This window comes from Somniosus microcephalus, chromosome 6 (genome assembly GCF_052327205.1).
Source record: "Somniosus microcephalus isolate GS21.2 chromosome 6, FLI_Smic_1.0, whole genome shotgun sequence".
In the NCBI taxonomy this organism is placed as follows: domain Eukaryota; kingdom Metazoa; phylum Chordata; class Chondrichthyes; order Squaliformes; family Somniosidae; genus Somniosus; species Somniosus microcephalus.
In genome coordinates, this window is record NC_140992.1 from 107,348,001 (window position 1) to 107,361,341 (window position 13,341).

The 13,341-nt window shown below is 47.3% G+C and overlaps 1 protein-coding gene across 6 annotated transcripts in view; it reads left to right on the top strand.

The window, feature by feature from the left end:
* Positions 1 to 13,341, top strand: part of plekhb2 (pleckstrin homology domain containing B2) — a 38,079-nt gene that overhangs the window by 10,604 nt on the left and 14,134 nt on the right. For 4 of the 6 annotated variants that reach the window (XM_085990644.1, XM_085990647.1, XM_085990645.1 and 1 more), the window contains exon 6: positions 4,169 to 4,258. The exons of 1 other annotated variant lie outside the window; for it this stretch is intronic. In XM_085990644.1, coding sequence (XP_085846770.1) covers positions 4,169 to 4,258 — 90 coding nt within the window. Of the gene's footprint in view, positions 1 to 4,168; positions 4,259 to 6,022; positions 6,264 to 13,341 lie in introns of all 6 variants that reach the window. One more of the 6 variants, XM_085990642.1, reaches the window with a different exon arrangement.

Sequence of the window (13,341 nt, forward strand, 5' to 3'; positions counted from 1 at the left end):
AAGCAGCAGCATGGGGAGCTGCGGAAATACAACAGAAACCACAAGAATACAGCGCTAACGAAATGGCGTATGGAGCAGAAAAGTGCTATCGCTGCGGCAGAACAACCCATGAGCAGAAGGACTGCTGGTTTAAAGACAAAATATGCAGGCAATGCGGAAAAATGGGACATATAGCAAGAGTCTGAAGGTCGGGAAAGAAAACCAACATGACAAGAACTACTAAGGAACAGTACAGGAAAGTAAAGAAACTGACTGACAGTAGTTCAGAAGATCAGGAGAGTGATAAGGACTCCGGGAGCAGGAGACTAAGTTGTTTAAAGTTACACAACGTGATCGCAAAGGAAGATCACCGAACCATTTGGGTCACCCTCATGATAGCAGGGTCCCCAGTAAAGATGGAATTGGACACAGGATCAGCCCTAACTGTCATGAATGGACGAGACTATGAGCGGCTATTCTCACACATACCCTTAAAGGACACGTCCATTATATTGAAGACATACACGGGGCAAAAGGTCTACCCCAGAGGAAAAATAAGGGTGCCAGTTGAATATAACGGAAAGGAAACACAGAAACTATACATGTATATACTACGAGATGGAGGACCACCATTATTGGGACGTGAATGGATCCGAAAAATACAATTGGATTGGCATTCCATTCTGGCACTAATGGTGACTGACAAAAAGGATGATGACGTCGCACCTGGACGTCTGTCACAAATTCTATCTGACGCGGAAGAGGTGTTCCAACAAGGACTTGGGACTCTAAAAGGAGTAAAGGCAACCATAAAGATTGAGGATAACGCAACCCCAAAATTTTTCAAGGCCAGACCGGTGCCATACGCAATCCGCCCAGCCATTGAAGCTGAACTGGAGAGTCTGGAGCGTTCGGGGGTGCTGTCTAAGGTGGACTGGAGCGAGTGGGCCACACCCATCGTTCCTGTAATGAAGAGAGCATTGAGCAGCACGCCTGGGGAGCCAAGGAAGGTTCGCATCTGTGGGGACTTCAAGGTGACTGTGAACCCAGTCCTGCACACAGTACAGTATCCACTTCCGCGGATAGAAGATATTTTCGCCTCACTTTCTGGAGGGAAACGTTTTACAAAGATTGATCTGGCTCAAGCGTATCTACAAATGGAGGTGGAAGAAGCATCTAGGAAATACCTCACGATAAACACTCACAAAGGCCTTTACCAGTACAATCGACTGGTATTCGGGGTAGCATCGGCCCCGGCTATTTGGCAGAGGGCAATGGAACAAGTCCTGCAAGGGATCCCGGGGACCCAGTGTTATTTGGAGGACATCCTGGTTACGGGTGAAAATGACAATGAACACCTTGCCAACCTGGAACAGGTGCTCATGAGATTGCAGGAATATGGGCTATGAGCCAACCGCCCCAAATGCGAGTTCTTCAGGAGACAAATCTCGTATTGTGGCCACATGATTGATGAAGGGTTGCATAAGTCGCCGGACAAGATTGAGGCTGTAGTCAAGGCTCCAGCACCGGAAAATGTGTCGCAATTGAGGTCGTTCCTCGGGTTGGTGAACTACTACCATAAGTTCTTGCCGAACTTATCTACAATTCTGCACCCACTGAACGCCCTGCTTCAAACTGGGGTAACATGGAAATGGAGTGATGAGTGTAAGCGTGCCTTTCAGGAATGTAAATGCCTAATCACTTCAAAAGAAGTATTGGCCCACTACAACCCAACACTACCGATTCGGTTGGCATGTGATGCGTCACCTTACGGCATTGGAGCGGTGCTGTCACACAAATTCCGTGACGGTTCAGAGAGGCCAATAGCCTTTGCATCGCGCTCGCTAACCTCAGCCGAGCATAACTGCGCCCAGATTGACAGGGAGGCCCTCAGCCTGGTGTGGGGGGTGAAGAAGTTCAATCACTATCTGCACGGGCAGAAATTCACCCTACTGACTGATCATCAACCCCTGGTCTCAATTTTTAACCCAAAGAAGGGCGTTCCGGTGATGACGGCGCAACGGCTGCAAAGATGGTCACTTTTTCTAGGGGCACATCAGTACGACATAGAGTACAAAGGTACGAAACAGCATGGAAACGCTGATGGGCTGTCGTGCCTACCGTTGCCTACGGCGGAAGAAGCACCTGCAGTGGACCCTGTGGAGATATTCCATGCGACCATAGTCGAATGTTTGCCTGTTACAAACGCAAGTATAGAGAAGGAAACCCGAAATGACCCGACACACTCTCGGGTCTATGATTTGACGGTGAAGGGATGGCCACCATATGGCGACTCACTGTTGCCAGCATTCTCGCCAAGGAGAGAACAGCTGTCAGTGTGCCAGGGAACCTTGATGTGTGGATCCCGAGTGGTAATTCCACCCAAGTTGAGAGATAGAGTGCTCAATGAGCTTCACGAGGGTCAGCTGGGAGGGGTAAAAATGAAGAGCCTAGCCAGGGCGTTTGTGTGGTGGCCGGTAAGAAATCGAGGATATGACCAAGAGATGCACAGGATGCCAGAAGGTCCAAAACGCTCCACCACAGGCCCCGCTACATCCATGGGAGTGGCCCTCATCTCCATGACAACGGGTACACATTGATTTTGCTGGTCCATTTATGGACTCAATGTTTCTAATCGCTGTGGACGCCCATTCGAAATGGCCAGAGGTCATTAAAATGTCCACCACCACCACGGAGAAAACTATTGCAGTCCTAAGGACCATCTTCGCCAGGAATGGGTTGCCAGAACAGATTTGCTCCGACAATGGCCACAGTTTGTGTCTGAGGATTTCCGGAGGTTCCTGAAGAATAATGGGGTGAAACATTACACATCTGCCCCATATCATCCAGCCACAAATGGATTGGCTGAGAGGTTTGTTCAGACTTTTAAAAAGGCCATAAAGGCAATGTATAATGACGACATACCACTACAACACAAGGTGGATAATTTCTTGTTACACATGCAGTAACCAACCAAACTCCAGCCGTACTGTTTTTCAACCGGAGACTAAGATGTCGCTTGGATTTGCTCAAACCAAACATAAGATGAGATGTTGAGGATAAGCAGTTCCAGCACATCAATGAGAAGCCAACCAGGAGCTTCAAGATAGGGCAACCAGTCTTGGCCCGCGACTACCGAACAGAAAAATGGCAGCCTGAAACGATATGCACACAGCAGGGACCACTAATGTACACAGTGGACATTGGAGAGAGCATCGTGAGACGCCATGCTGACCAGATTCTAGAGTCACAGGAACAAGCCAAACCTATACCACAAGCAGGTGCACCTGGTAATGAGCCCGAAGTACAGATTGCGTCTACCTCAGAAGCAGGGGTATTGGAAGCTGACGAACCAACCAATGACAATGAGCCAGAATTGACTCCACCGCAAGAACAGGATACTCGAGAAAGACGCTATCCAGTCAGGATAAGGAAGCCTCCTCAAAGACTGAACTTATAAATGACTATTTCAGTTGATGTATATAGTACTGAGAAAATTGTAATTGTAATTAGTTATTATTTAGTTGTTAAATGAATGTTATGTACTATTTATCTAAAAGGGGAGGAATTGTTGTGTATGTACCTTTAAGGGAATAACTGGTCTTAGACTGCAGTACCGGCAGTGACCACCCCTGTATAAAAGGCCCTAGCAGTCTTCTGTATTTCAGTGACGTTGCCTCCTGTTCAGTAAAGTACCTGTTAAACTGTTCTCCCGAAGTCTGTGTATTATTGAGGCGCGGACTTTACAAAAATGACATGAAAATTAAAACGAGAAAAGCCTAGGCTCCAAAAGGGAGGTGCGAACACTGGTGTGTGCACATGGGACCTGCTGGTTATTGAAGGTGTGAGTAATTTTATATGGTAGCTCCGATATCTAATATAGCAGCGCCTTCATTGCATCGTGCTCTTCAGAAGATTTGATTCTCCACTATTTGTGTACAATACATCTGTATGGGCTTCATGCATGCAACATACAGTACCCGATGAGTGAATTGTCAGTGTCTCAGTGCATACTGTAGCAGCTGGGGGTTGTGTTTTTAAGGGGATCCTACAGAAGGTTATACATATCATCAGGCTATAGTTTTTTTCATATGCATCTTTTTTAGTATAATTTTTTGCCTTAACAATTTTAGACTCTTAGAGGATTTTTAGGAATAAGCCTTGTTTTAATATATGTGACTCATTACAGAACTCTGATGTTCCTGAAATTCTCTTGGATGATGCTGTTTATGGCTCTGCTCCCCCACCCTACACTGCTTATCCCACAGCGCCACCACAGGTAAATACAGCCACTACACAAACTGATACTGCCCTTTGAATTGGATGCTAGTCTCTCTTTCGCGCACATGATTTTGCTCAGCCCAGTTCTTATCTGTTTGCTCAAGTATATGCAGATGGGGCATTGCAGATGAGTCGAGACCGAGTGCATTATTCAGGTCAAGCAGGGTTACAGGGCTGGGGGGGGGATAATTGCATCTAGGCAGGAAGCGGGAGGGAACAGGAAAGGGGGCGGAAGGAGAGAGGACAATTTGAGGGGTAGACATGGGGGAAAGTGAACTAGAGAGGTGAGCTATGGGGGGTAAATAGGAGGATGGGAAAGGGAGACGGGGGGGTTGTGTAACGGGGAGGGGACGAGGATCGAGGAGGTGGGGGGGTGGCGGTGGAAGGGAAGGGAGAAAAGGCAGGGAGTCTACCTCAGTAGAGACGGAGATCTGCAGTTTCATCTATGCGTGGGTAAGATGGTCAGTTCTATACACTATCCCAACCCTGAATTGCTTCATTGGGTGGGGAGAGGGTATTGGTGAGCCATCCCCCTCCCCAGGGTAAGACTTTCCTTCCACCGGGACCTTGATTTTGTTCGCAGTGGGTGGGGGCTTGTGCTTTGCCATCCTTTCCTCACCAACCTACCTTTTGTTCTTGTTTGGGAGGAGGAAGGGGAGATCACCATGCTTTGCTGGCCAGCACCAGGTTTGATCTATGGGTTGGGCCGGGGAGGAAGGGGGATGCTACCTTTCCCTCTCCCCAGGCATCAACTGGCCTCGCAGTAGGGGAAGAAATCAGCTTACTTTCTTCCTCTTAGCCAACTTAGGTTTTGTTTTTGGGGAGCGGGCAATTCGGTCCATTCAACATGCTTTCCTCTCCAGTCCCAATTTTGCCCACCCCAGGGTGAGACTTTTCTTCCATCCAGGGCCCATTACATGCTGCCTGTGGAGGGAGGGGGGCGGAAGGGTTCCTTACTCAGCCTCTCTATTCCACGCTGCCAAACTGGTCTCAGTAGGCTGGAATGTGCATTCGTCATCCTTTCCTCACCAGACCAAATTTTCCTTGTTGAAAATCATGGCAGGGAGAGAGGGATTGTGCAGCCACTGACGCTGGGTGGGGACATTCCACTGGGGTGAGGAACTTACCACTTCATTGTGAGGATTGGCACCGACTCCTGGGTGGGGGAGGGGTGCATAGGGGATTTTTGGTTTGGGTCCGATCAAGCAGCCCAGGGATGGATTCCCAGACCACCGCTTGAGTTTCGCCTCTGCTTCAGTTTGCTGGCAGTTTCCCGAGGCTTCATTCTGTGTGCCTGCTCGCTATAAAGCTTTATTCTGCACTGTCACCCAGTGGGTTGCTCGTGGACCTGCATGCCTAGACACCATGCTGACTTTAAGGGCAAAAATGCAGTTCCATTGCAGGGTTAGGAGCTAATGTTACTCGACAGGTCTTTCAACATTGCACATGCTTGTTACGGCGTTATTCTAGGTGTAACAGGTGAACGTTGACACTTAAAATGGTTTTTCCTATTGGCAAATGGTGCCATTTGTCAATAGGAAAAACTATTTTCGAAGTGTCAACGTTCACCTATTAGACCTATGGTAGCGCCGTAACAAGCATTTGTAATGTTGAAAGACCTGTCAAGTAACATTAGCTCCTAACTCTACAATGGAACTATTTTGAGATGGAATGTTGTGACTCAGTCAGCATTTTTAATATGTAATGGAGGGATGAATACCTTAAAGCAAGTTCTTCTAACCTGAGTTGGGATCTGTTTTAGATACATGGGCCTGGAATTTGCGGTCAGCGGTGAAGCGAAGGCATTCGCCGCTGGCCCTGAAGTGCGCTTCACACATAGATCGCGTGATCTCTTGTGTGGAGAAGCTCAGATTTTCCGACATGTAATTCAAATCAACGGAGTACAGTGGGAATCCCCTAGTGCGAGCTGCTGTGACGTCCACAAGCTACCTAAGCAGCCAATCAAAACGCAGATTTCTCACAGACAACGAACAAGGAAGTGGGTAAGCTTTTAAAACTCTAACTTTTTAAAACTGTTTGCGAGTGCAAAACAAAGATTGGGGAAAAGGAAAACCTGAAATAAAGATGAACAAACTTTTACAAAAAATAATTTAATTTTTTTTTAAAGTTTCTTAATTGTATTTTTTATTAAAATGGATAAATTTGACACTGCACAAAATTAAAATTAGTTTTTCAGGACCATAAACTTTGTTTAGCAGTCAATACGCTGTTAAAACCCCAGCTGCACCTAATCCCTTTGGGTCTAAATTTAACAACGTAATTACTAGGGAAGAGCAGAAGTTTTCGTTAGTTTCCCTGATTTGAGAGATTACACTGATTGCCAGCTCTGTGTTGGGGGCAGGGTTGGGGGGTGGTGGTGAGCGAGGGAGTGGGAGCACAGCACAGCCTGTGGAGGAGCAGTGAATGACAGACCACAACTTCAGGATTTCCGCATTAGGCTGCGCGTGCACTAAATCCCGAATTGCGGTCAGTTTCAAAGACGAAATGATGGTGAACGCTGCCAGTTCGCCGTCATCGGGACTGCAAATCCTGGGTATAATGTCCTAAGACACACTTGTCCATCTATTCTTTGCGTTTTTCACTTTTGAATCATAGAATAGAATCATAGAAACTTACAGCACAGGAGGAGGCCATTCGGCCTGTCGTGCCTGTGCTGGCTCTTTGAAAGAGCAGTCGTGCTCGGTCCCACATCCCCGCTTTTTGTCCGTAACCCTGTAAGTTCCTCATCCTCGAGTACCTGTCCAACTCCCTTTAAAATGATTTATGGAATCAGCTTCCACCACCTTTTTCAGGTCGAGCGTTCCAGTTCCCGACAACTCTCGGGAAGCTGATTCCATAAACAACCATCCCGACAACTCTGAGGGAAGAGTATATTTAGTGCCTATACCTGGCAATTTCAAATCCTGGAAATCAGATTATTGCCTTTGTGCATCTGGTATTAATGTACAATAAAATTAACTTAACCAGAAGACTATCTTGTTAAAAGACAAAATTATCTAATATCTGATGAGTTAAGTGATTGCACATGTTTTTGAGTACAGTATTGAATGGGCATCAAAATTGAAACTGTCCAGTTGAACAGATCTGAAGTTAAGGCTTTGGCTCAAATTGATCTGACAGAGGTTGTGATTCTTTCTCCTTAATGCTCAACAATTTCTGCAGAACATTCTACTTCTCGCCATTAGATGGCACCCATCAGCTGCGAGATAGGCATCCGAGCAGCGTAGGAGGGCAACACAGCTGTTTGTCTGAAGGGAGGAGCAAATGGATTGAACGTTCCTCACCTTGTTTTAAAGAGGAACTCTCTTGATGTTTCTTTTTCTCTGTTTCTAAATATTACGTTTTTTTAATGGTAGTCATTGAATTGGGGTTCATTTTAATGGTGTGACGGAATAATTTGTTTCAGTTTTATTTCTCCTCTCAATGGTTTGATTTCCGACTTGACGACAGTTCTGCAGGCACTAGGTTGCACTCAACAACATGGCATCCTGTGAGCCAAGGCGGTGAATGTTAACAAGATATTCTACCATGGGGAGCATCACAGCTGAGATTACAGGGCTACGGTAGCATAGTGGGTTATGTTTCTGCACTAGTAATCCAGAGGCCTGGACTAATAATCTGGAGACGTGAGTTCCAATCCATCATGGTAGTTTGTGAATTTGAATTCAGTTAATTAAATAAATCTGGAATAAAAAGCTAGTATCAGTACTGGTGACCATGAAGCTATTGGAGTGTCGTAAAAACCCAATTGGTTCACTGATGTCCTTTTAGGAAAGGAAACCTGCCGTCCTTGCCCAGTCTCTGGTCTATATGTGACTCCAGACCCACAGCAATTGTAGACTCCTTCACTGCCCTCAGAAATGGCCAAGCAAGCCACTCAGTTGTATCAAACTGTTACAAAAAAAATTACAAGAAGAATAAAACCAGACGGACCACCTGGTATCAACCCAGGCATCAGATTCGGACATGCCAAAGGAACACCCAGCCCAGTTGAGCCTGCAAAGTCCTCCTCACTAGCATCTGGGGACTTGTGCCAAAGTTGGGAGAGCTGTTCCACAGACTAGTCAAGCAACAGTCTGACATAGTCATACTCACAGAATCATACCTATCAACCAACGTCCCAGACTTGGGCATACCATGTCCCATCGACAGGACAGACCCACTAGAGGTGGCAGCACAGTGGTATACTGTTGGGAAGGAGTGGCCCTGGGTGTCCTCAACATTGATTCCAGACCCCATGAAGTCTCGTGGCAGCATGGGTAAGGAAACCTGATGAGTACTTTCCCTCAGCTGATGAATCAGTACTCCTCCATGTTGAACACGATCTGGAAGAAGCACTGAGGGTAGCAAGGACACAAAATGTACTCTGGGTGGGGAGTAAATGTCCCAAGAGTGTTGCAGCACCACTACTGACTGAGCTGGCGAAGTCCTGCAGCACATAGCTACCAGACTGGGCTTGCGGCAGGTGGTGAGAGAACCAACCCGAGGGAAAAACCTACTTGACCTCGTTCTCGCCAATCTACCTGTTGCAGATGCATCTGTCCATGACAGTGTTGGCAGGAGTGACCACCGCACAGTCTTTGTGGAGACAAAGTCCTGACTTCACACTGAGGACACCCTCCATTGTGTTGTGTGGCACTATCACTGTGCTAAATGGGATAGATTCAGAACAGATGTAGCAGCTCAAAACTGGGCATCCATGAGGTGCTGTGGGCCATCAGCAGCAGAATTGTATTCCACCACAATCTGTTACCTCATGGCCCAGCATATCCTATCACAGATGCCAGTCTTCAGCCAATTTGATTAATTCCACGTGATATCCAGAAACGGCTGAGCGCACTTGGTACAGCAAAGGCTATGGGCCCCGACAACATCATGTCTGTAGTGCTGAAGACATGCGCTCCAGAACTAGCCATGCCTCTAGCCAAGCTGTTCCAGTATAGCTACAACAGTGGCATCTACCTGACAAAGTGGAAAATTGCCCAGGTATGTCCTCTCCACAAAAAGCAGGATAAATCCAATCCAGCCAATTACCAGCCCCGCCGGCCTACTCTCAATAATCAGCAAAGTGATGGAAGCACGTCGACAGTGCTGTCAGGCAGCACTTACTCACCAATAATCTGCTCACCGATGTTCAGTTTGGGTTCTGCCAGGACTACTTGGCTCCAGACCTCATTACAATCTTGGTCCAAACATGGACAAAAGAGCTGTGTTCCAGAGGTAAGGCGAGAGTGCCTGCCATTGACATCAAGGCAGCATTTGACTGAGTGTGGCATCAAGGAGCCCTAATAAAACTGAAGTCAATGGGGATCAGGGGGAGAGTTCACCACTGGCTGGAGTCATATCTTGCACAATGGAAGGTGGTTGTTGGAGGCCAATCATCTCAGCCCCAGGACATCGTTGCAGCAGTTCCTCAGGGCAGTGTCCTTGGCGGAACCATCTTCAGCTGCTTCATCGATGACCTTCCCTCCATGATAAGGTCAGAAGTGGGGATGTTCGCTGATGATTGCAGAGTGTTCAGTTCCATTCGCAACTCCTCAGATAATGCAGCAAGACCTTGACGATGTTCAGGCTTGGGCTGATAAGTGGCAAGTAATATTCGCGCCACACAAGTGCCAGGCAATGACATCTCCAACAAGAGAGAGTCTAACCATCTCCCCTTGACATTCAATGGCATTACTATTGTCAAATCCCTCACCATCAACATCTTTGGGTTCACCATTGACCAGAAACTTAACTGGACCAGTCACATAAATCATCATCTTCTTCTTAGGCAGTCCCTCAGAACCGAGGATGACTTGCTTCCACATTAAAAATGAGTTCGCAGGTGGCTGATGAGTCCAATGCGGGACCTACAGTCTCTGTCACAGGTGGGGCAGACGGTGGTTGAAGGGGCGGGTGGGTGGGGTGCTTGGGTTGACTTGGGCTGCCTGCGCTTGGCTTGCACTTGCTCCCGGCGAAGAGACTCGAGGTGTTCGGCGCCTTCCCAGATGCTTCTCCACTTTGTGCGGTCTTGGGCCAGGGATTCCCAGGTGTCGGTGGGGATGTTACACTTTTTCAAGGAGGCTTTGAGGGTGTCCTTGAAGCGTTTCCTCTGCCCACCTGGGGCTCTCTTGACATGCCGGAGCTCCGAATAGAGCGCTTGTTTTGGGAGTCTCGTATCGGGCATGCGGACGATGTGACCCGTCCATCGGAGCTGATTGAGCGTGGTCAGAGCTTCGATGCTGGGGATGTTGGCCTGAGCAAGAACACTGACGTTGGTGCGCCTATCCTGCTAATGGATTTGCAGGATCTTGCGGAGGCAGCGTTGGTGGTACCTCTCCAGTGCTTTTGAGGTGCCTGCTGTCCATGGTCCATGTCTCTGAGGCATACAGCAGGGCAGGTATCACTGCTGCCCTGTAGACCATGAGCTTAGTGCCGGGTTTGAGGTCCTGGTCTTCAAACACTCTCTTCTTCAGGCGACCGAAGGCTGCACTGGCACACTGGAGGCGGTGTTGGACTTCGTCGTTGACAGTAAGCTCCCGAGGTATGGAAAGTGGTCCACGTTTTCCAAGGCCTTGTCACGGATTTTGATAATCGGGGGGCAGCACTGTGGCGGGGGCAGGTTGGTAGAGGACCTTTGTCTTACGGATGTTTAGTGTAAGGCCCATGCTCTCGTATGCTTCGGTGAAGGTGTTTACGATGGTTTGAAGTTCGACCTCCGAGTGAGCGCAGACGCAAGCATCGTCTGCATACTGTAATTCGATGACAGAGGATGGGACGACCTTGGATCTGGACTGGAGGCGACGGAGGTTGAACAGTTTCCCGTTTGTTCTGTAAATTAGCTCCACTCCAGTGGGGAGCTTACTGAGGGTGAGGGTAAATACTGTGGCTACAAGAGCAGTGAGTAACTCACCTCCTGACTCCCCAAAGCCTTTCCACCACCCACAAGTCAGGAATATGATGGAATACGCTCCACTTGCCTGGATGAGTGTAGCTTCAACGACACTCAAGAAGCTTGACACCATCCAGGACAAAGCAGCCCACTTTATTGGCATCCTATCGACCATGGCTGCAGTGTGTACCATCTACAAGATGCAGTGCAGCAGCTCACCAAGGCTTCTTCGGCAGCACCTCCCAAACATCAAAGAACTCAATCAGATTAGTCGGACACGATTTGCCTTTAACAAATCCATGCTGGCTGTCCCTTATTAACCCATGCTTCTCCAAATGAGAATTAATTGTGTGCTTGACAATGGTCTCTAGTAATTTTCGCATCATTGACGTTAGACTGATTGGCCTGTTGTTACCAGGGTCAATTTGAAAATTTCAAGACCGAGATCAATAGCTTTTTGTTATATAACGTCATCAAGGGATATGGAACAAAGGCGGGTAAATAGAGTTGAGGTACAGATCAGCATTGATTTTAATTGAATGGCGAAATAGGCTCAAGGTCCTGAATGGCCTGTTCCTTTGTTCCAAAAGGCTTTGTTTAAGGTTTGTAAATATCTTCAAGAAAGTGAATAGGCTTATTTACATCCCCATGTATTCAACTGATAAAAGTAATTATTAGAATTACTGGCCTGTTGAGACCGAGCCAGAGGTGGCTTCAAAGGATTGGCCAAGTGTGAAAAATCTCCCTTAATCCTGCTTGATTGACAGCTCTGAGCTCTCTGGTCCCTCGGGCTTAAGTGCATTCCACAGGTTGTTGGGTAGTTTCAGTTCTGTTGAAGACTACCCTTGATTCCAAGGGAAAGGCAGGACTGCTACGCACGTGTACAAACACCACATCAGAAAGTATTGGCAGTTTGCTGGACTGAAAGAAATGTGCTCTGGAGTAGACCATTTTAAATTCTTGTGGACTCAGACATTTTTGTTTTTATACGTATTAGTACTGCTAATTTCTGACACTTTCCTTTTCACATGATAATTATACATGAAGAATGCAATCCATCCCATCTTAGCTCATATATCCAGAGAGATTCTAACCTCTCCCCCCTTATTGCACATATTGATCACATTGTGTGAAGAAGAATTTCTTGACCTCAGCCCTAAAATTACCTTTAACTAGTTTGAGGTCATGTCTCTTAGTTCTATCTCTGCAGTTTAATTAAAGTAATAATCTGTGTTAACATTATCTCAATAAGAGCACCTTTCAGATGCTTGTGTTCTAGGCTGAAAACCCCAAGTTTCCCAGTCTCTCTCAATTCATTCTCGGGATGCAGTCGTCACTAGCAAGGCCGGCATTTATTGCCCATCCCTAGTTGCCCTTGTCCTTCTCGGTAGTCGCGGGTTTGGGAGGCGCTGTCAAAGAAGCCTCATAACTTATCCTACTAAAACTTTTTTTTAAATTAGTTTTATGGGATGTGGGCGTCACTGGCAATTGCCCTTGAGAAGATGGTGGTGAGCCGCCACCTTGAACCGCTGCTGTCCGTGTGGTGAATGTACTCCCACAGTGCTGTTAGGAAGGGAGTTCCAGGATTTTGACCCAGTGACGATGAAGGATCGGCGATATACTAAGTCAGGATGGTGTGTGACTTGGAGGAGAACTTTGAGGTGGTGGTGTTCTCATGCGCCTGCTGCCCTTGTCCTTCTAGGTGGAAGAGGTCGCGGGTTTGGGAGGTGCTGCCGAAGAAGCCTTGGCGAGTTGCTGCAATGCATCTTGTAGATGGTACACACTGCAGTCACGGTACGCCGGTGATGGAGGGAGTGAATGTTTATGGTGGTTGATGGGTTGCCAATCAAGCGGGCTGCTTTGTCCTTGATGGTGGGGATCAGCCTAGGAGCTCCTCTACACTGCCTGCAGTGCTTGAGTGTCTCTTATGTCTTAGTGACCAGAACTGGACACTGTGTTCAAGGTGTTGTCTGACCAGAGAACTATGAAGTTTGATGGTTACCTCCTTTGACTTGTATTTTCACAGCATAGTTCAATATCCTGTTGGCTTTGTTGATTGCTGCTCTGCGTTGTTTGGACATGTTTAGTGTTGAATCTACTGAGACACCTCAGTCTCGTTCAGCTTTATCCTCTGTGATTTCAACACCATTCATGGGATATGCATGTCATCTATTTTTGTTTAAGTG